The sequence below is a fragment of the Uloborus diversus genome, chromosome 4 (genome assembly GCF_026930045.1).
Source record: "Uloborus diversus isolate 005 chromosome 4, Udiv.v.3.1, whole genome shotgun sequence".
Taxonomy (NCBI): Eukaryota; Metazoa; Arthropoda; class Arachnida; order Araneae; family Uloboridae; genus Uloborus; species Uloborus diversus.
The window spans coordinates 117,585,902-117,610,396 of record NC_072734.1 but is presented as its reverse complement, the minus strand read 5'-3'; the positions used below and the strand labels follow the sequence as shown (position 1 = coordinate 117,610,396).

The 24,495-nt window shown below is 36.5% G+C and overlaps 1 protein-coding gene across 1 annotated transcript; it reads right to left on the bottom strand.

The window, feature by feature from the left end:
• Positions 1-3,022: 3,022 nt before the first annotated feature.
• Positions 3,023-9,076, bottom strand: LOC129220786 (testis-specific serine/threonine-protein kinase 1-like). Its single transcript, XM_054855217.1, has 3 exons — positions 8,871-9,076; positions 3,917-4,138; positions 3,023-3,314 (listed from the first exon to the last, which is right to left on the bottom strand). The coding sequence occupies exons 1-3, from the start codon at positions 8,912-8,914 to the stop codon at positions 3,023-3,025; spliced, it is 558 nt and encodes a 185-aa protein (XP_054711192.1). The 5' UTR covers positions 8,915-9,076.
• Positions 9,077-24,495: the final 15,419 nt, after the last annotated feature.

Here is a 24,495-nt window from a genome sequence, read left to right as displayed (position 1 = left end):
TTTTGAAAGCAAAAGCAAAGACAGTTACAAGTACAGTTACAATTTGGACTTACGCCGAAGGGAGTATTTTAAAACCGGAGCACAGATTCGTTCTGGATCCTTCAGAACCTCCTTCCCGTAAAATGTTAAACGTTTGTCTAAAATTGCGTTTTTGAAACTTCAATGTCGAAAGTAGGGGGAGGAGGAATTGAATTCAACCTATAAAAAAATTTTCTCGGGAATCCCTTAAGCTCCATCCGTTACCCTAACGCCGATAAATGTGGTCTATAATCACGTTTTTAAAGCTTCAATTTCTAGAAAGTCCCTTGGGACCCCTGTACCTTTTGTTCCCCTAACATCAACGAAGAAAGTCTAAAATTGCGTTTTTAAAGCTATAAGTTTCAAAAATTTTCCGGGGGGAGAGCCCCCGAACCCCTATTTTCTATAGATCAAAATTTTTCTTTTTTTTTTCGATGTCGTCCCCCCCCCCCCCCCCCAAAAAATGAACTTTTTGTTGGTTGTGTGTCACTGAAATAGAATACCACTTTGGTTCAGGGCATAGGTCACTGATAACAGGGTGTGTACACTGTGCAGATTTTTCATTCCTGGAATCCTGGGAAACATCTTTGGAAGATGGAAAAATCATTTCTTTTTCTTTCTATAGTTCATGGAATTATTCGCGAAGTAAAACACAAGCAACTTATAAAAAGAAATCTGCACTTTAGGATTACAAAACGTAAGCACAACTGTTTGGTGCCATTGATCGTGTAAACTATAAACACAACAAAAGAGGGTCAGCATATATTTTGGGAGAGAAGTTTCATGTTTTGAAACTTCTCCGGATGTATGTGCGCATTACTCTCTGTAGATCGGTTCCGTTTAAACTGAATAACATACATACATTGCATTTAAAAGTTATTATGATTTCTTAAATTTATTAATTTATTTTTTGAAAAGGTAATTTTTTTCATCATTTTAATTGGATGGCCGAATATAAGTCAAATAAATTTCCATTGGAAAAAAAGTTTGCCCCCCCCCCCACACACACTTCATCTGGCCAAGTTACGCATCTGGTAATCGGTACACTGTATTATAAAGACTAAGGGAGTCAGAAATTTCGTTCGGAAAATATTAATCCGGATTAATAGCGAAGGAATTAAACGGCAACTGGAAAAACCAGGGTTTCCAAAACTTTTCCGACTTGCGGCGCCCTTTGCTTTGATGTATTAGGATTTTCTCACTATACCCTAGTCTATGTGTATTACCCTGGTGTGCAGAAATTAAGGATGAGACGGTTTTTTCAATATAACTTTGTACAAAAGCTTTCCAAATCAACACATTTAATACTGTAATAAGATACCCAATACGTAAGGACATGGGTAATGTAAGCAACACTTACTAAAAGAGAAATCAGATGGATAAAAAGAAGCTTCATTGAAAAAGTATCATGGAGCGCAATGCGACTGAAGGCCGAAGCATCCCTGTGATGGGTGTCCAGCAAGAAACATCCGGTCTTTAGTAGGGGATATGATCTCCCCCGACTGCTAGGCAGGTTTCACAGCGTCTGCCCATGCTGAGAATGAGGGTGTCAATGAGTTGTTGAGGCATTGCTGCCCATTCGTCTTGCAGCGCCAATAGAAGGTCCCGAATCGTTACTGGTGGTAAGGTACGAGCTGCGAAGCGTCTGCCTAGAAAATCCCATACATGCTCAATGGGATTGAGATCCAGAGATCGTGCCGGCCAATCCATACGTTCAATATCCTCACTCTCTAAGAGCTGTTCGGCCAGCTACTGTGCGATGACATGGTGCATTGTTGTCCATGAAAAGGAACTGCGTACCCATAGCGTCTCTAAAAAGACGCACATAATGGAAGAAGAATCTCGTTACAATAACGGGTCCCGTTGACTGAACCTGCGTCGAAGATGTGAAGGTCTGTACGACTACCAAGCATGATGCCTCCCCAAACGAGAACACCGCGACCTCCATACCTGTCCCTTTCAATGATGTTCGAGGGATGATTGCGGCTTCCCCGCTCTCTCCAGATGAGTATGCGATGAGAATTGCTACTCAGACTGAATCTGCTCTCATCTGTAAAGAGTACTCGTCCCCATTCATTCTCTCCAATTCCGGTGTTCTCGGCACCACAGAGAACGCCTTCTCTGATGGGCAGGCGTTAGAGGTACACACCGTATAGGGCGTCGTGCAAACAGACCACCACCGTGCAGTCTTCTGGCCACGGTAAAACGCGATATCGGTCGTTCAGTCGCCTGTGTCGTGTGTCTAGCGATTTCTCCCGCTGTCTGCCGCCTGTTTCTTCTGGCCTGTAAGACAATATACCGGTCATCTGCGGGTGTGGTTCCTCATAGACGATCACTACTGAACCCCCGGATAGCTGTTCCTGTAGTTTGAAATTGTCTCCAAAGTCGTGAAACGATGCTGTGAGCAATTCCGAACTCTGCAGCCACACTTGTCACACTGCGGCCTTCCTCCAACTTCCCAATCATTCGACCTCGGGTAAAAGCATCCAGATGTCGTCTAACAGATTGATTATTCGCCATTTCTCGCTGAGGCAGCAACTCGGTGTGATTTTAACTGCTATACGGCGTGCAATCTCTTTGGCAGAAATACTGATCTTACACCGACAACATGCTTTATACTACTCAGGCACTCCCCCGTGACGTCTGCCTGCATATCTGCACCTGTGCTACCGTACATCACCTTACTTAATCTCCTGATTGGTCTTTCTGTCCGCTCTGCCTCTTCGTTCAGCTGATATGCTAATTTTTCGACTTCGTCCTTAATTTTTGCACACCAGTGTATATTATGCACATGGAGACTTCGCTTCACCCCAAGATGCCACGGGATCCACTTCTGGAACTCATGAGATAGACCTCTGAACGATACCAAAACTATTCTAGTAAAGTTTACGCAGCTTCGATTTCGATTTTAAACAGGAAACAAATCATTCGTTTTTAAAATGCCAAAATTTATTACCTGTAACTTTAACTAAAACTACAAAAGTATCGAGAAGTTCTATGCAAATTAGCGCATTCTCATCCATGAGGTATTGAGCACTTGGTCCATGGTAGGCCTCATGGCTGCATCAGGTTCCAGCATCCTCAACAGGAGTCTCTTGGCGGGTTCTGAAAGCTGGCCGTTGGCGATGGACCAATGCCTCGTGACCTGGTCGTTGTGCATGGACACAATGTTGGAGTCATCAAACGGCATCAGGTTGTTGAGAATGACGTAAATGCAAACTCCAGCACTCCACAGGTCTGCAGCAATCGGATCGTAAGGTTTGCCCTCGATCACCTCAGGGGCCACATATGATGAACTTTATAGAATAAAGAAAAAGAAAAAAGCGGAATTATTATGCAGGTTAAAAGACGCATACAAGTCCTGATTTCAATGCAGAACTCAGATAATAAGACACCTGACCTTGATAACCGTCGTTTCTTTGTGGGGAGAAGGAGGAGGAATTTTTATTTTGGCACATGGCCAGTTAGTGGCAAGTAAACCGGCTATTCTTATAGTCTATGAGCCAAGCACCAATATCGTTCAAGTTCGGTTACGAATCTTGCGGACTAAGAGAACTTGATTGAAATCTATTATTATTGATGAACTCAATAGAAAAATGCAATGTTCCCAAGCAGAAACTGTCTCATTAAGTTTTAATTAGTAATTCAAATAGGAACTATGTTCCATGGCCTCTATTAGCGCTTGCACAAAAGATGTTGTCTCTAGGTGGCGCTATTGCGCAAAATATTTGTGTATAAATATAGTGTGATATTAAAAGATATTTTCCTTTAAAACTAAATGATCAAATAAAGAACAGACTTGCTAACGTGTTAGGAAACAATCCGTATTAAATCTTCAGCATACAATATTTCTCAATATAGAATAAGCTATGGTAATAAGGAAAAAAGGAAGTCTTACCTTCCACAGAAAGTGTTACTGTAAATTCGCATCCCGGAATAAAGGTTGATGCACCTGCGACAGAATCCAAAATCACCTATTTTAATCTGTAGGTCATGATCTAGTAAGAGATTATCACATTTGAGGTCTCGGTGCGCGATGCCTTTCTTGTGACAGTATCGCAGGGCCTGACACATGCGCTTGCACCACATTCGAGCCAAGTCTTCGCCGACTGCACCATGCCTGTTTAATGAAAGCAAATAATAACATAACAAGGTTAATGAAAATGGGGGTAAAATCAGAGAAATTTTGGATTCGTTATGGTTTTTTGCGTTCTAATTTTTTAGCATTGGAGTAGCTCTAAGGAGTTGTCCATAAAATGATGTCATGCTTTGTGGGAAGGAAGGGTTCGTGAAATTGTGAGTTTGTGACGAGGGGGGCGGGAGGGGTTAAAAAAAAAGGTGACACAACGCATTTTTTAAATAAGGATATGCTTCTGAAAGGTAGATGACAAAAGGGTGGGGGGGGGGGATAATTGAAGAAAAATGTGACATTATTTATGGACAGCCCCTAAGTATGATTTTAAGACCAAAATTTTAATAATCATTTTAGTATTGTCTTTGCAAAAAATTAAATTTAATATTATTTTGTCCCAAAGCTCTTTGTTTTTACATACTTTTCTCTGTTTCAGATTACACCACTATTGTTAAGCTGATCCAGGGACTGATTTACACACTTGGGTGCCCCGGGGCGCTGACAACTATGGTTCCACTCCCCCCCCCCCCCCAAAAAAAAAATATGAAGGTAATTTTTGGATATTATTTTGATAGAAAGAAAACTCTAAAATAAATTTCTGATTTTCATGTAAGAAAATTTTTTACAGTCGCAGATGGAGAAACTATGATGGTTAAGTTAAATCATAATGTGCTTTCTGCGTTCCTTTGTTTTCTCTTTTGTTTTCTTGTAGTAAATTCTTCTATAATGTCCTTATAACCAAGTTTTGCGGTCAAACTTCCTTCTATTGATAATAGAGCTAATGAATATAATTTACTATCAGAAAAGAGAGCACGAAAAGGACAATTAGTTTTCTTCAATAGCGAAAATGATCGTTCTCCACTACAATTTTGGAGATTGGCGAAGTCGAAAACAATTTCAGAGCTTTATCTACATTGGCAAAAGTATCCATTTACCAAGTTTATGGATTTTTTTAACTTTTCGGTGATTAAACTTTCTTTTCCGATGATTGAACTAATATGAATAAATTCATCAGGAAAAGATTCCTCCAAATCACAGGAGTAAGATTTTTAAACATCTTTTACACTTTCTCGAATATTTTGCATGTCGCATTCAAACAAGCAAAAAAATTTCTTTAATATGCCATCATAGGCTGACATCCTGAATTTTAGTTTTGTAATCAAATTATCACAGAGTACATAAAAGCAGGGAACCTTGAAACTTTGCTTCGAGTGTAATATGACTTCTTCATATTGTCCATCATATAACTGTTTTGGAGTTTTTTTCTGTATTTTTGCACTTTGTCTTTTTGCTCAAAAAAGAAAAAAAAATGATGATAGAAATTTGGTGCCCCGGGCCCGGGCCCCGAATGCCCCGCCGTAAATCAGTACCTGAGCTGACCCAGAGATATACCTCCATACATGCAATATTTTTTTTATTTTTGAGCATTAGGGATTGCTTCTTTTCCCTTTTTAGCTGTATTATTACGATTTTCCTAAATATGAATAAAATATTTTTATTTATTTAAAAAACATGGATTTTTTTTGGAATAATCTTTGCGAATTGCCGCCCCTCTTGCTGTTGTGCCCCTGGAAAGAGCCACTGTTGCCAACCCCTAGACACGCCACTGACTATATATTAGTGTGTAGGATTGTTAAGGTCGAGGAAATATTTTTAGAAAGTCAGTACCTGTCACAGTTTAGCCACCCATCCCAGCTACTGTCACTACCGCACTTGTATGCATTGCATACAGCCCGTTTATATCAAACAGAAGGTCGGTTCAATAGAGGTATACTTTCAAGAGGAAACTTCCTATGCTTGGAGGAAAAAGGGGATCACTGCAGGATTAAAGCGAGCTAGTTCACAGAACAGGAGGTTGTCTAATGTGGCAGAAGAAGAAGCTAAAGCTCAAGATTAGCAGTCGTCAACGGGCGACCATTTCACTGAAAATGGCTTCCAAAAAGTCAAGTCGTAGTCTCCAAAAAAGTGGCGACCTTGTGTTTCTTTATTTGGTAAAAATCATATCGTATATCGTGCTACGACAATACGCTTCCAATCCTGAGACACTGCACTGAATATATCTGGAGAAAAAACAGCATCAAAAGTAATTTTAAAAAAAGGTACTATTCAGAATTTCTAGTCTAGAATTTTGGTGTAAGCCGAATAACGAAAAAGCCGGATAATGTCAGACTTTCACTATGCTCCCTCTTCAATTAAATACACGTTCTAAGACAAATTATTAATGGAAAAAATAAATAAATAAATAAATTGAGGGGTTTGCATTAACATAGAGTTAACTCCATTTTGTGATTGTTGGAAAATCTTCTGTTAACTCCATGTCTCGCCTCAAGCGAATGAAACAGCTAACTCATTCTAGCGAATAACTTGAAAACTATCAACCGGAGATAACTCCTTGTTGAACCAAATGAACTTGAGAACTATCAACCGAAGATAACTCCTCGTTGAACCAATTGCACTTGAGAACTATCACCCGGAGATAAGTCCTTGTTGAACCAAATGAACTTGAGAACTATCAACCGGAGATAAGTCTTTGTTGAACCAAATGAACTTGAGAACTATCACCCGGACATAACTCCTTGCTGAACCAAATGAACTTGAGAACTATCACCTGGAGATAAATCCTATTTGAACTAAACGACCGAAAAATGAAGTTAACTCTTTGTTGCTGATGCAAACCCTTCAATAACTATTTTTAAATAAACTACACAAATGTAAAAAGTTATGACTAAAAAGGATCAAAAGTGACTGTGCATAACAACCTATGTTACAACTTGTATTCAACCCATTTAACCTCTCCCCTCCTTTGTCACAAAGCGTCACACTTTACCTTTCCCGATTTCCTCCCGCTGTCACATGTCACGTTATTTTTCATAAGCATCTTATATATATAAAAGTGGACTTTGGTAAATTTGTTCCCTAAGATCTCAGAAACTACCCGGCAGATTTGGCTGAAACTTTCACCGTTTGTTCTTTTTGGTACTGCGGAGGTTTGTAGACCAGTTCGATAAAAATCCGATTGATAGTTCCTTTTTTATTCTAATTTGTCCAAATTTTCGCATAAATGCCCCAATATGACGGTTAAAAAATACGTGCACATATCAAAATTATGTGTCCATCGAAAGCGCTTATTTTTCTGCTGAAGATGGCATCTGCTAGAAAGTTCTAAGTTGTATGAAAAACGAGTTATGGGCTTTTTTTGTTCCATGTTCGAAGGCTTTCCTCAACCCAGTTCATTATTTAGTGTATCATCTCAACTCCCAGTTCATAGTTAGAATTGTTGAATGTTTTTGTGTTTCGTCTGACTGTTTGAGGCTTTTCTCAAGTCAAATCTTAAAGTAACGTTTTTTCCCCAAGATAGGCTAATAATAACTATAGATTTCGTAGATTATTTTCCATTTAAACGGAACTTTAGTGTAATTAATGGGTTTTTTTTATTATTTGTGCTGATTGGATATTTTAATCATTATCCAATCTAACAGCAGAAACCTCGCCAAAATTTATGCAGAAAGATTTCAGTAGCGGATGCATTTGGCAGTTTTTTCAACTGTCACGGTTTTTGAAGTCAAAGACTACGTAATAATGTTTGTCAGCTTTCACCATGTAAACAAAATATCGTCAATCAAAGAATCTTTAAAAAAATTTTCACTGTAAAATAATCCAGCAACTAAATTAGGCAAATCCATAAACAGCACAAAAACTTCCATTAATGTGACTTCGTGCACAAATTCAAACCATCGCCAAATTTTACTACTTATATTGGAAACCTTACGGATGAAATTGTTTAGCGCCATTTTATGGTGACCAAAAGTATTTTAGCATATGGCGACAATATCTCTTTAACAAAAATCAGTAACATACCATTTTACAAAGTAAGGAGGGGGAGCATTATCCAAGGTATCCCAAAACGATTCCCGCAAATTCGGTAATATTTTGAATCGCACCTAGAACCCACAATAATTAAGATTTTCCAAAATAACTAAAGCAAGTTTAAGGGGATTACGGGCGCGCGGCTACATTTTTTTTAAACAGCTCGTTCTTCAATAGACATACAGAGAAGCTAAGACTCAATGTAAAAAAATAAATAAATATTAACTAATAAATCTTTTTTAACATGTGTAGTTTAATTTCATAATTCGGAAATTCTTCAAATTTGTATACGCTTAAATTTCGTGTTTTCGTTTCTAAATGAATACTATTTTGCTCTTTTTACTTACTGCTACTTTAGTTTTATGAATAAGGAAGAAGCTAGATTTTAAGTTCTTTCACTTAAAACAGAAAACAAATGCAAGTAACGATTGTTTCTGATAATTATTGCTAACCCAGGCAACGCCGGGTATTTTTGCTAGTATTGTATATAAATCGGGTGTTTCGAAATCCCGGAGTCGGAGTCGGCCATTTTTCTTCCGACTCCGCAGCCCTGCTGTTTTTTCTCCCTCTTCGTATCCCCTTCGTTTCTTTCTCTCTTTTTTAACATACATTTTATTTTTTTATGTTTCCCAGATTGTGTGGAGAATTTTCTCGTTTTACCACTCACGACGTATTTTAGAAGCGGCAGGTTTCAACGTTCCACCTTTTTATTAGGCGGAAAGACCAGAGTTTGCTGCAGCATTGGTGAACTGCAGGCAGTTATGAAAACTGCAGTTATTGAAAATCCCTCCAGCCGGCTTTCAGCCGGTTCAATGCACTTCTTTTGGAAAGAGGCCAATAAAGTTGAACCTACTTGTGAAGGTAGTCGATAACAGATCCTCCGGGAGCCAGTTCCATGAATATATAGATGCGGTCCTGAATTTGAATCAACCTCTCCACTTGGATGATGTGGCGATGGCGCAGTCTCGGCCAAATTTCCAATTCCCTAGCCAGGAACTTCTCAGCGAACACAGGCGACGCTTTCGCTTTATCGATGATCTAAAAAAAGACTAATTCTATACTTATTACATTGATAGTACTCTCATGGACTCCGTAACAGAGCACAATTCTTCCTTTGAAGGACGCTTATACCTAAGTTAATCCACAATGTTTTTCTAATTTTTATTTTCTTCCCAGGACAATACACATGAAAGATTTACAAATACATATGAAGGATAGGAAGAACACCCAGGGCTACAGGTGGGAATCGAACCTGTGCTTCTCTGCTTACAAAGCAGTTGGCGAAAAACCACACGGTCACCAAGGCACCAACAGAGCACGAGAAAATGAATCAATAGTTCAGAAAGAGGACAACTATGGAACTCCATTAAACAAAGGTTGGAACTTGAATAGTAGCAACACTACAAAAAAAAAAAAGAAAAGAAAAGAAAAAAAAAACAAAGAATGATGCGCATACTCACGTTAATTGCATATCTACGTCAATTTTTGGTAAAACAAATCCCTCGTCCGATGTTACGCACGCGAATTGGTGGGATTTGAAGCAAACAACCGCGCCGGCCGCTGCAAGGAGACGCCAAAACTACCACCGGTTGGCGAGGATGCGAAAAGGGCAAACCCATGTTTGAACACAGAGAGAAAAGGATTTTTATAAGATTAACCTTTAAACTTTTAACTCGTGTTTTTAGATTTGACAATGTTTTTAATAAATGTTTAATTTTTCTTTGCCATTTTATAGTGGAATGCCAACCTTCTAGCTTGCGGTCGGTGCTTTAAAATTTTGTCACAATGTTTTCGAAACAAAAACAACGGAGTTGGACAAAGATTGAATGGGCCAGAGGTCAGACAGAACAACAGCGTCATCAAGGACTTCAAGAGGTTTATGGAGAATCTGCATTGTTTTACAGAAAACAACTCGAGCTGAGTTGGTCGCATGCAGCCCGAACTCTGGCTGATTTGCTCAATCGACGTGCGTGAGAAGTGTTGCATCATCCATCATTTACTCCAAACATAATCACTTATTATTGACTTAATTCCTATGAAGAAACAAACACTTCATGGTTCGAGTATATGCTTCAGAACTCTTCCAGAGAATGTTAGGGCAGTAGATCGCTCCATTCAAGCTATCGATATAACAGTCAATGCAACCTATACACAATGTTGGCGACTATATTGAAGGACAGTCACACTTAGTGGCATGTATTATTTTTGTATTTGATGCAAATAAATAGATGCCGCTATTAAGGGTCCAACTATCGTAAAAAGAAAAATGAGTCTAGCTAGAAAATGATAGCGTTAAATCTGAAATGAGGTGGGAGGGGAGAATAAATGAACCTGTCTCTGAAATAGTAAAATTTTCGCAATCGAAGATTGCAGCCCGGATTTGAAGCGTTGTTTTTTAATTTTTTGAACCATGCTTTTTTGCCCGAATTCCTGGCCTCTAAGATTAATTGCTTGGTGTTTTTAAAAGCTCTCATTTTGCATATATTTCTGTCGATCCTTTCGCATATTTTATTCCTACTAAATATCATACAAATAAAAATAAAAAAATAAAAACCCTCATAAATCGTAATGACTTAAAAGCTCTACCGAAGCAATCATTGAAAAATAAATTATCTAAGTAGTAGGAAATGTTCACAATTGTATTGTTAAAAAAATAAAAATACTGATAAAATAAAAATAATAAAAACTTGTGTACTTTCTACCTTGGTTAAAAATGAAAAGGTACGTCTACATTGTCCCCATGCTTGCATTTTTTCATAATTTTGACTGACAATGAACTTTTTGATGTTTATTTAATGTTCAACCACGGATTACATGGAATTTTCAAACGTCCAGATAAGACGAATCTATGTGAATAAGGGGGAAAAGTAAAAATTTGATGCGCGTATTCCGCTCATTTGAATGAGACTCTGTTTCTGCAAAAGCTGATATCGGTAAAAAAAAACTCATCAAAAACAACCCTGTTGTAAAAATTTCCCCGCCAAGAAAACCTTTAACTTTTCCGCACAAAAAAGAAAATCTGCATCCTAAACCCAAAAACCCTCAGCCATAAAAAGTTATGATATCTAGTTTGCCCGCCAAGTATCTGCCAAACTATCATCCTCCCTCTTCTCCTTTTCATCACAGCTACTTCCATTAGAACCTCCTCCAACTTTCAACTCCTCAGAAATATGGATAGATCTTTTAAATTGTTTATCTTGCTTGGCGAGAAGCTTTTTGCTCAACAAGCAACCACTTCACTTTGAAAAGCTTCCCGCCTAACAAGATAAACAATTTAAAAGATCGCTGTGGCAAATTTGTGATATCCGCGATTTAACGTCTAGTTGCAACTGTTGGATATGTTTTAGTCTTGATTGAATTTCATTTCCTAAGACAACTTTGGAATAACTGTTAGATCTGTTCTAACCTTGCAATTGCAGTCCGAGATAAAGAAACCCTATGAGCTGAGAGTAAGCACATAATAATTTAGGGAAAATTAGTGATTTTCAAACTTTAATTACTCCGGCCCATGATGTCCCTGGGGGTTGAATTTTTGTGGCCCCCCAAGAATATGTATACAAAAGATCATTACCGTAGCCCCCGGGGGGCTGTGATAGAATCCCGGGGTCTTCATGGGGCTGAGATACAGAGGGGTGAAAAACCCAAAAAACCCCAATTCCTTCTGTCGCGTAATCTTGTTCTTGGTCGCTTTATTTTCTTTCGTCTTTGGCGATGGATTTGCTTCTGTTGGCTGCTGACGTTTGGTTTCCTTGGCGGGGCGGGACGCTCCCGCGTCCCGTGATAATAGATTCGTCCATTTCCGGCTGTAAAACGGATGTTAGATTCGTCCATTTCCGGCTGTAAAACGGATGTTTGTCTTTCCATACAATCCGTGGTCAGACAGTATGACTCGATATATTTATGTGGTTGATTATCTTACATGTTAATTAATCATTAAAAGTTGATTTGGCGAATTATTTTTATGGTATTTTCATGCTGTTTAAAAGCTTGTTTTTTTTTACTTGGTTTGGCAGATTATTTTATTCTTAATGGCATAATCTAATTATTTAGCAGATTATTTGTCATCGCCATGGAATTTTTAATCTTGTTTAAAAGTCCTTTTAAAAGACAAATAGTGTATGATAACGCAAAATGAAGAGTTTCCATGTAGCTTTGTCCAAACATGCAAACAATAAATAAAACGCAAAACAATGGCCTCGATTAAAAATTCGCTGTGGAGTACCTGTAATGAAAAAGTACCAAGAGAAATGGGGTGTTCCCTTCAGTCAAAAGTACTATTTTTAGTCACTGAAATTGACAGAATAATCAAAAAATAACACAGATCCAGTAAATTCTTTTATTTTCCCAACATTTAATTTTTAGTTTAATTTTTTCAAGTGTCCAATTTCTAAAACAAGATATTTTATCGTGAGACGTCACAAGTGAAGACAGCCATCTTGGATCGAATCGTGTAGTTGTCTTTTCTGGCAAGGTGACATCTTTTGGTGATTTTTCAATGTGAGCAATCATTAGCGGAGCGAGAATTGTTAATTAGTTAAAATATTCATTTGGCGAAGTTTGGCAATGCCCTGAAACTTTGTTGTGATAACCTAGTGACTTTTTCACTTGTGATGTCAGCAGCAAAAATTAAAACAGCAATTGGACTTCTTTTAAAGTAATTTTTTTAAGAGAAAATTAAGAAAAAAAAAATGTAACTCATCCAATGTTTTCAAGTATGTTCTTTCAGGAAAAATTATTTTTGAAAAATGGGAAACAAACCAATTATTAACAGGGGCGTCAACAGAAATTTTGGGGGTCGTCACATATGACTTTTACGGGCCCTTTTCTATATTGTTTACCTAGGGGTGCCCACCTAGAGGGGGTCATGTCGCAGACTGCCCTTGACCTTGAGGGGGCACCCCTGGTTTGCCCCTACGTCCCTACATATATTTCACCCCTCATTTTAAAAATCTCGGGCTCCCTTTATACTCGGGCCCGGGCCAACAAGTGTCCCTTCTCCCCCCTTATGCACGTTAGTCCGTGGAGTTTGTGACAAAAATACCCAAAACATTTCACTTCCGGATACCAGTCTGAAATTTTGCACAGTGCTTATGTACATATCTAAGAACAAAAATCCGCCGGGAGGCATTTGATCAGAGGTCATGAACCCCCTGTGATGACGTCATCAAAATGGCCGCCTTATTAAGAAAAATATGTTCGTTTAACTGCTTAGAACTCTATTATGGATCTTAATATTGCGATATTAAAGTATATTATTTAAAAGCGCTTTAAAAGAGCTATTTAACACTGATTGACTTTTTTTTCTATCACAAATAGTTTAAAAGTTATTACTGTTAACATCATCAAAATGGCCGCCTGGAAAGGTAAGTACGTACGTTTAACTGCTTAGAACTACATTACAGATCTTTATATTGTAATATTAATGTGTATCATCTGAAAGAGCTTTAAAGGAGCTATTTAACAGAGATTGATGTTTCCTCCTAAGACAAGTAGTTTTAGAGTTATTAAAAGTTTGGTCATCAAAATGGCCGTCGTGAAAAGGTGAAAAGTTTCGTTTAACTGCTCAAAACGCCATTAGAAATCATTTTTCCGTAAAAAATAGGTACACTAAATAAAAGCTCTAATATAAACTATAAAAAATATACATTTGTCCCCCCCCCTTAGTAAATAGTTTTAAAGATTTCACTGCAATAACGTAACTACATGGGGGGGGGAGGGTGGGGGGCGGATGCATTCTTATTGAACTGTTCTGCCGAATCTAACCCACACTAAAACTTTTAATTAAAAATTCCTGACCGGATTAAATACACATATGTATTGTCACATAATAATTCACTTCTCCTGCAAGTGCGAACGTCTGCCGACTAGCGGTAAGAATCAGAACGACTACTCGATTTTTTTCCCACCAACAAGCTGTAACTTTGGATTGCAGTCCGCCTTGCTCGTTTCTTTCCCGTTCTGCTATTCTCAGCAATAATTAATTCCATAGTGACATATTTATTATTCAGATATAATTTTCAAAAACTGAATATTTGACTGGTTAATGCTGTAGCAAATAATATCAAATAAAGGTGAGTCATATAATTCTATTACGATTTGAAATTGATACCTTCTATTGTTCATTCCATCTAGCATTGAAATTATTATATACATAGCTTGTATTCATTCCTTTACGTCCTTTTCAATAAGTAGAACGCATTAAAAACTCGCAATATTTTTTAGAATAAATTTTTCTTCATTTGGTCCATGTGACCTCAAAATACTAACATAGCTTGCAATCATTTCTTTTATGTGCTTTTGAAAAAGTAAAATATTTAATGAATTGAGTGTTTGTAATTTGGGTCCCATCTACGCCCTGCTAAAATCTATTCAGTGGGCTATGCTGAATGAGTATGGCGAAAATACAATGTTGGTCATGTCAGGTAGTCTCCACATAGAAATGGCTGTTCCATCTGCTATAGATACATGGCTTGAAGGAAGTGGATGAACTGAACTCCTAGTAGAAGCTCATGTAACAACATGGGGAAGAGCAGAAAGAACACTAAAAGTTTCACATGTGAAGTGAAGTCAATACGCTCAGACTTCACTTCACATGCGAAATCTGTTAGAGAAAAGCGTATCAAAATCGAAAAGATATAGACGAAACATTAACAGACTGAGATAAATAAATACCTTTGTGCTGAACAGTAAAGTAAGACAAAACAGCGTTAGAAGAAGCACAAATTTGTAAATTACAAATTTGTGCTTCTTCTAACGTTGTTTTGTCTTACTTTATTAACAGACTGGGTTAAGCGAAGATCAGAAGAATCGCCTCAGTTTAAGTACTGGACGATCACCATGGAGCTAGAATGTATACTTTTAAATCTGGTGCAAAATTTTCGTCAAGGTAATTTCTCAGGTTTCTCTGTCACTCTTGAGAACATATGTCCATGGATGTTTGCTCTTGATTATACAAATTATGTACGATGGCCTTCAGTATTTCTGTTCAATTTGAAGCAGTTACCAGAGATGCATCTAGCTATTTTTCAGGAGTTTCATAGAGGAAATATATCTGGCTCCAAAACTGAGAAAAAATTTTCTAGGATGGCACACGATCATTTTCATGAGCAAAAAACAAATTAATTTTAAAATCACCAACTAATCTATCACGTTTAAGTTATGAGGCGTCATTAATACAATGGATAGTTGGACGGGAAGTTGTGCGCTTGATTGGGGAGTTTGAAGAAAATCAGAGCCTGAAGTCTGATGACACTACTGAAAAGCTAGATACTAGATACATGAAGATACTAGAAGCTTTTGTATTCGGTATGAAACTCATGTTTCCAGCCTAGTTGAAACATTTGAAAAACACGGGAATCCTTTCAAAGATGACGATTTAACTGCAGTAAATAGCTACAAAATTATTCGCTCGGAAGATTTGATGCCATTTCTGTGATGTTAGCGCAAATCAATTCAATACATTTGTAGAAGATTGCTTAGTGTTAGGAAAAGTATCCATACATGATGTTATTAAAAGAAACAATCTCCTCTTGATGAGCAGAAAAATATTTCTGTTCAGTCCAAAGACAAGCAAAACATTATTGATTTGAGGAGGGGCAGCACTCTTTTTGCTAAGCTATATGTTGCCAGCCAAGCAATTCAAATGGATGTAAAAGAATTTTTTCCCATGAAAATAGCTCGTGTCCAAATTCCATATCCAACCTTAGCAAATTTAGGAAACCAAGAAAAAAGTCTGACGTAGTTTCTTGTATCGTTCCAATCTACTGGACTGTTTTTGACGGCTATTCCGGAACCAAATTGTTCATTGATGGGGCTGCACTGAATCACATGCTTGTTCCTCAGTCTATTCGAACTGTCCAACAATACTGCGATCACTCAGATTGTGAAGCCGTACATGACTAAAAAGCGTTCATAGGGTAGATTTAGTTTTTGACCAGTACTCAAAAAGAAGTTTGAAAAGCGACACGAGACAATCGAGAGGATCTGAACCAAGAATAAGTATTAAATCCAATGTGTTGATACCAAAGTCATTTACTAAATTTCTTGTGAAAGATAAAAATAAAAAACAGCTTTTCAAATTTTTGGCAGAAAATCTCGTGAAGGTGGATCTACCAGATGGGAAGCAGGTTGTATGCACCTACAAAGACACTAATTGCTTCAGTGAAGAAACTATGTCTCCTGTATCCCACGAAGAAGCTGATGCGAGGCTATTCCTTTACGTGCAGCACGCAATAGAATACTCGGGTCATGCAAAAGTCACCGTGAAAACTGTTGATAGTGATGATGTAGTGATTGCTATATTCCGAGTTCCGAAACTGAAGAGCTATGGGTGGAGTATGGAAGTGGAAAATATCTGCGGTATCTTCCCATCCACGTTTTGCACCGATCCACATAGTGTTTCAGATCTTCTGCTTTTTTTCCATGGCTTTACATGAGTTGACAAAGTGTCGACTCATGTAAACGAGAAAATGTGGATGACGTTTAGAAATGTTGATAAAGTTTTTTTTTTTTTTTTGTACTATACTAAAGTACCCGAGAGCATCAATGAAGACGATGAGCATAGATTTTCAGCATTGGAAAGATATATTGGAAAGTTATTTATAGTTTTCCAGCATCTAGTTTTGCCAGCATTGGTAAAACTAGGTACTGCATGGAAAATGTGGATGGCGTTTAGAGATGTTGACAAAATTTTTTTGTACTATACTAAAGTACTCGAAAGCATCAATGAAGACGATGAGCATTTCCTACTTATTCAGCGCTTCGTCGTCCTGACGTATCATTTATCAAGCTCAGTGAAAACCGTAAATGAGTCTAGGAGAATTTTCTTCATCCAGCAAAACAGACCGATTGAATATATTCCATTATCTAGCAACGTTCTTCTGCATCACCTTAAGAGAGCAATATTTCACTATGGACAAAATGTCTTCAGCAAAATTTTCAGCTCTTGAATCCATGTCAGTGGGGATGGGGAAAAAATCGGTAATGAGTTTGAACCTCTTTGGTATGCACATCCCGAACTAACAATGGAGAAATTACAGGAACTTATATGATGTAGGTGCAAAGAGATGAGTACACTCTGTCGATGCGTCAGAACAGGTCTGAATTGTATACTTCTTTGTAATTGTGAGGGTCAGTGCAATACGTAAAACATTCCTTAACAAAATTTATTACAGTTTTCGTTATAACAGGTACTTTTTTTTTGTATTAAAACGTGTCATTTTCATCTATTTCTCTTATATGTTTAAATTGTAAACATTTTTAACAAAATTGTTTTATTATACGCTAGCATTAATAGTTGAGTCCTCGATCCATTGGGGCGATGACTTTGATTATTTCTGCATTTTAACCTTTCTTTCATTCAATGTACAGGCAAAATACTGACAAAAGGTGTTAAAACATGAAGTACAAATTTAAATTTAATGAAACTGGAAGGGTTCTTTTATGATGCAGGTATAACAGTAAAAATTTTACTCCAATATCGGAGAATACAGGAAAGTCATTGCTTTCCTATCAACTTTCACGTTGATATTGTAATAATTATTAAACTATTTGTCTTTTTTACTAAAATTAAAGCACAAAATCTGGATATTTGTTGGGATATCTGTCCGGATGTCTCACCGTGACGCGCATAGCACCTAAACCGTTCCGCCTATTTTCACAAAATTTGGCACAGAATTAGTTTGTAACATTGGTGTGTGCACCTCGAAGCGATTTTTCGAAAAATCGACTTTGTTCTTTTTCTATTTCAACTTTAAGAACATTTTACTGAGCAAATTATTATAACGTGGACGAGTATATTACCAAATTATCATAACATGGAACCGTAACATAAAAATTGTTGCGAAGGGCAGGCCCCACCCAGGGTTGTCGTACAACTGAGGAAGAAAGGAAGGAACCGTAAAATGGCTGAGCAAATTAACATAGCAAATTGGCAAAAAATTCATCATACATTGTTTGTAAATATACAGGCGAATCAAATGACCTTTTAATTTTTCTACTACGAGCAAAGCCGTGCTAGTACCACTAGTAGAAAATAAAACTAAACACTGTTGAAGAGCTTTTTCAAACGGCTTTTAGATAATGTATTTGAATTTTACAAAATTATGACCAAATTCGTAGTTCTAAGCAGTTAAACCAACGTACTAACCGATACATGGCGGCCATTTTGATGACGCCACCACAGGGGGTCTTGACCTCCAATCAATTGCCTCCCGGCGTTTTTTTGCTCTCTTACATGAACATAAGTGCTGTACAAAATTTCATACTGGTATCCGGAAGTGAAATGTTTTTGCACAAACTCCACCGACTACGTCCCTGATTATTAATCTACATACGACAGAAACTAAGCAGTCAATTTCTCATCATAAATTGTTTGCTAGTATTGTAATATTTGAGATTAAATCGCTTTAAACTGCTATTGCGTAAAACCCTAATTTTCTTCACTGCTGTTTTTTTTTTTTTTTTGAGTTGTATCACATTTTTTGCCGAGGCGTGATGTATCCTCCGTTTTCAATAACAATAAATCCATTATATTGCCAAATGCACCCTTATTTTACACTCTGGACCAATCTAGTGTTAAAACATCCCTTACCTTAACAGCTAGCGGTACAGTTCCGTGTCTGGTGTTCTTTTCTGCATAGCGGACAACGGCGAACGTACCGGAATCAATTTTCCTACCTAAAGAGTATCCTTGGGAAGCTAGGATCAATTTGTCTTTAACTTCGGTGCTAGTGCGGGAAGGACAGTGTTTCTTGGTCACCTCTTGCTTCACCGTTTGGAATTTACGTTTAAAATTGCTGGAGGATTGAGACATAGTGGATCAGCGGCAGAATTTTGATTGTAATTTTGCTTTAGAATTTAGGAGCCATTCAACAGGCTAAAATTTTCATCTGATTAAATTTTGTTTATGTTTTAATTTGAACTGATCGCAACTTGCGCTTCAGATGCCATCATGAAATCCTTAAAATTTCGGAAAATTTAAGAAAGACATAAAATATAGTTCAAGGCTTTTTGCCTTTCGTATTATCGTTGTTACTTATACGAGACCAAAAGTTTATCTGCTGCATTGGGTAAGAACTCAGGGATATTATTAATTACCATAGAGTAAGGAATAAAATTTAATTTTCGCTCTTAGCGAGCATTATGAGGGCTGTAGGAATAGTTGAAAGAAAACTTAACATTAGGGCTTGCGTAAAGCAAGCCCAGCGATTCTAAATGATTATGCTCGAGAATAAAATCAAAAATTAAAGATGAATGGAAACCATTGAGAAGGAATACTAATGGAGGGAGCCATAGCAAATGTCTCAGTGAAATAAGCTTGGGACCCAATGTTTCCCTGGTCAGGTGACTAGTTTGGCTGGGAAGTTGTAGCGTTTTGGCACGCAATCGCTCTTTTGGAATTAAATATTTTTCAGACGACGCGACGGCGCTTATTATGAAGTTGGGGCTACAAATCAGAGCAACTCTGGCTCCAACTCCTTTACCGCATAATAATAAATAAATAAGTAAATAACGGATACAAATACAGGCCTTTCGGTAGAATTACGGTAACCGGGTCGCGACAATAAATATTTCATTCTGGCAACCCGCTACCTTACCTTGACGACGGAGCAATTTTGGTAACCCTACACCATAGACTAATAATAAGAGTAGACCGAGCTATGACAACCCTTTTGCTGCTCATAAACCAAACCATGTGACTGGTGGATATCCTAGCAACAGCGGGCGTTGATCGTAGCAGACGATCAACGCCGGCGAGAAATAAAATAAATGGAATTGATATAACACGGTATCTTTTATGGAGTCCGATTTGTAAATTAGTTATTCTAAGTTGTAAATATTTTGTTAATATAGTGAGTTTTTCGTTTAGATAGTATTGTGCATTTTCTTTATTTAATTTCAATAACTCTCTAAGAAATTAAAGATGCAAGTGCCCCAAAAGAATCGGCGAACGGTAAGATTTTTACCTACAGTTTCAATTTAAGATACCAATTAGTACATTTTTGCGTTAACGCAAAACGTTTACGCCATTATACGTTCACGCCAACGCTGACGTAGCAGTTCCGAATGAAATTAAAGTTACTGAAAACTGTGATAAAAACTAATTACTAATGTCAAAATAATGCATAACTAAACGAAAAACAGTTCAATATCTGCACCTGGAAAAAAAAAATTATAATGAAAACACATTACGTCTTAAGATACATGTCGAGTGCCAAACTATAGATAATGTTGCAATCTAGCAACCATGCCGCCAAAGTTTTCGCCAAGCCTTCCACTAGTCACATGATGTATCCATGAACCAATTTTTTCATCAGCAAGTCTGGGAAAGCTCGGTCTACTCTTATTATTAGTCTATGCCCTACACCATAGCTGATTTGCTATTCGTTTGGCCAATCAACCATTTCAGAATTCACCTTTACAAAATTGTAATTTATTTGTCCAATATTTTTTTTCTTTTTAATTCCATAGAATAATATTTTAAATTTTCTCAAAGGTGATTTGTTTCTGAAAATTGGCAACATATTGTGTTTTTTTTTTTTTTTTTTTTTCAAATTTTAGATCTTGGAATCATTTTATGAAATTTTACATCGCGAAATGTTTGTCATCTTTAACTCTTTTAAGTTATAGATTTAAAAATTAGTTATTCATACCTTTTGGATACGTTTTTGGAATGTGTTCGCAGTAAATTATTTCCTTCATGTTTTATTTTTCTATCTTAAATTTAAAATTTATTAATTATCGTAATCACTTATTCAGTAAGTTAGAATTATAATTTTAGTTATGATAACGTTCTCTGAATGGATATTTCGATGTGATTTAACTTATTTAGTAGATCGTTTTAAGTCTTAATTAAACAGTAAGTATAGTTAATGGCTTTTTCTCAGATTATTTCAGACTAATGCTCTGTTCTATTCAACTTTTATTGTTGTTAAATTTCAGTAAAAATTTATGTTTCATTTTAATGTTCCTTAGGAAATTAAACATGTTGATAGAAAGTGTAACACCATACGTCATGAACCTTTTCGTTCTCATACATCATGATATTTTATTTCTTTTCCTACAGATAAAAATGAGTTCAACATTACTGCAATGGGAACGTAAAGAGCAATATCGGCAAATTTTTATTTTAATTTTTTTTTCGCATTTTCGTCATGGGTTGTACTTTAACTTTCTTGTACAAGCTTGCTTACTTACTTTCCACTGAAAAAACAAAAAGGTAAAATTCCATCATTTCGCTATTGTTAATATCGAATCCAAAACACGTTTCTTTTTATGCCTCAAATATTCATCTCTGTAGCTATTGCGTTTTATCTTCCCACGTTTAAGTTAACATCTTGAAAAAAGTTACCTCTCATTTGTCTATTCCTCAACCTTTATTTCAAAGTAAGAAAAATAATATAATTCTATTAAAAAAAATAGGCTTAGTCATTTGTTTCTTTCCATATTTTGCAATATTTTAAAAAGGAAAAAACAATTTTAATGCTTTTTTTTTAATTTACGGTTGCAATCAGAGAAAGAAAAAGATTAATAAACAGTTGTAGTTACCAAGGTGATAGTTTGAGCAATCCGAAGCTCCGCCCCTTGTTTTGGGTCAACACTCATTGGATGATTTCTTTTGTTTACATTGTAATACTTTGTTTACATTGAGTAGTAAGTGCCAAATGTGGCAGTTTTTGAAAAAATATGCCAACGCGATCCGGTTACCGTAATTCTACCGGCCTTTCATTCGGACTCCCTCTCCCCACTTCTTCCCGGATTTTAAAAGATAATGTAATTGCATTTTTCATGTATTTTGATGTTTATTCCTTGAAATGACGGGCATGTACAAATATATGTCTAAAGTGTTCTGTTATTGACTGAAAATTTATGGATTCATGTGTATTGTAATCAATGTTTTGAAATTATTTCATACGCAGGCATACTAGTATTTAAATCGAAGCATAAAAATAGCAAATCTTTATTCTCGCGCATCTGCTGTTCACAGGAGCTTGGCGAGAAGCTACTCGCCAACAAAGCAAATGTACCCAAAATGCTTAAGAGCCTTTAAAATAATTACTAGTTAAGTAAAAAGTGTTTTTAAGGAACTAAAATGTTATTTGCACTCAAGATATACAATGTTTTATAACTTTTATAGATAAAATAAGTACAAAAGTTTCAAAATTATAGGCAACTGTGGAATATGTACTCGTTGAATGCATATATATGTTATTTTTTCTTTATTTAGAAGCTAAAAACATTCGTACATACTAGTGAAAAGTTACTGGACCTCCTGGTGTGACTTTTTCCTTACAGTTTACAATGCTACAATACTGCACTATTACTATAAATCTAATTTCCCCCCTCTACAGATAAAGGTTGTTATCATGCATGGCTAATGAAAACTTCTTCAGCGGTTACGGTCAACTCGAAATTGCTCCCCAGGTCACAGAGGCGTAGGAACTTTGTAGAAGTAGGGGGAGCTGGGACACAGTATAAGAAGTGTCTGGAATCTAAGGGGCAGAAGCAGTGGTGCAACCAGAATTTTTTTTTTGGGGAGGGGAGGAATTCTTTTAAATGTTTTTCCCCATAAAAAATTAGCTTCGAAACTTCCATCTCTTATTTAATATTGTATATATACAATTGTTTATGGAGAGAATGAGGTGATTAAACTTCTGGTTTTCAAAGGGGGTCGGTTAATACTCGAAGATGAGCACGTAGAAATAGAGAAGTTTCGAGGTTTCCCCGGGAAAATTTTCAAAATTCTTGTTCCAAAAACGAACTTTTAGTTGGTCTTTGGTAATGTTAAGGGGAGAAAAAGTTCGAATACCCTCCCTAAAAATTTTTTGAAATTAATGTCTTAAAAACGCGATTATATACCATATTTGTTGCCTTTAGTGAAAATATGACTCGAAGGATTCTTCGATCGATTTTTCGTATCGATTTACATCTCCGTCCCAATATTTCGAATTTGAAGTCCTAAAAACGTAATTGTAGACAACCTTCAATGATGGCAGGGGAAAAGGCTGTACTAGGGCTCTATTCTGGAAATTTTTCAAAATTGAAGTCCTAATAGAGAGCGTTTTTCAATGATGTAATCAGAAAAGGTTCAGAGGTTTCTTCTTAAATTTTTCGAAATTGTAGTCGATGAAAAACCCGACTGTGGATCATATTTGTTGAAGTTAGGGGTCCAGCAATTTTTTTTAATTGAAGTCCCAAAAACGGAACATTACATAATCTCCCATGTTGTTGGAGGGCAAGGCATTGAGGGATTCTCTTCCGGAAATTTTCAGGGAATTGAGCCTTGAAAACAAAATTTGAGGTGTTCTGCAATAATTTTGGAAGAAAGGGGAGGCTTCGACAGCGTAGCATTTAGAAGACTTTTTTATTTTCTGAGAACTAGAAAAAGGGGAATAGATGAAACAGGAGGACGGAGAAACAGAACGTTGGATATGTGTTAAAATGAATTTTTCATTACATATTATATTGTTCAGAAACATTTTTGTAGAAGTCTTTAATAGAAACTATAAAATAGTGTTGGCGTTTTTTTCTGCAATAATAGATGAAAGGTAACAATTTTGGCATGAAAATATATCTGTAAGTGATGAAAAAGTCGTAATTTTGAGAAAGCAAAAAAAAAAAAAAAAAAAAAAAAAAAAAAAAAAAAAAAAAAAAAAAAAAAAACAAGAATAACTGTAACTTCGTAAAGTATAATCTGAGGGGTCAGATAACTTAAAATGAGATACAGTGGCTCCCAAAAGTGTTCGTACACCTTGAAATTTTGTAGTAAAATTAAACTAGTATGTTGTGGCCATCACGAAACTTTCTTCTATATTTTTCTTTTTTTCCTGATCCCTCCCCATGCTTGACGAGGAAGCAATATTCCCAACAAAAACAAAATTACACATGCAAAAACTTGACGACTATCCCAATGTCTGAATTATTGCAAAAGCAAAGCAAAGAGCGAAAATTGAAAATTATTTTAAAAGCCTTGCTTGAATTAATTACAAATATTTTATTTGTTAACAAACATAAGATGGCAACAGTTAAAAATTTTAAATCATTGAGATAATATTTCCTATCATTTCCATACAATTAAAATCACGAGAAATACGCAGACGACAATCTATTACGATTCATCTTTCTTATTGTTGCATTAATAAAAATATTTTTATTCGCAAAAAAAAAAAAAAAAATCAACACCTCTTGGAGCGATCGGCGTCAAAATTGAACCAAAGCCTGTTTACATATGGATTCACATATATTCCAAATTTCAACCAGAACGTAGCATTACTTCTTGAGATAGGGCACTCAAAATGGAAAAAAAGAACGAGTGATTGCGCTACCCCCTTTTTAGCTGTTGACACCAAAATAAAATCAGCCCTTATACCCACTAAGGGCTACTTGTCAAAAAATTTTTGTTTGATTCCATTCGTTATTTCTTGAGATACAGCAGTCACAATTGACGACAAAAAACGTTCTATAGCTCAACCCCCGTT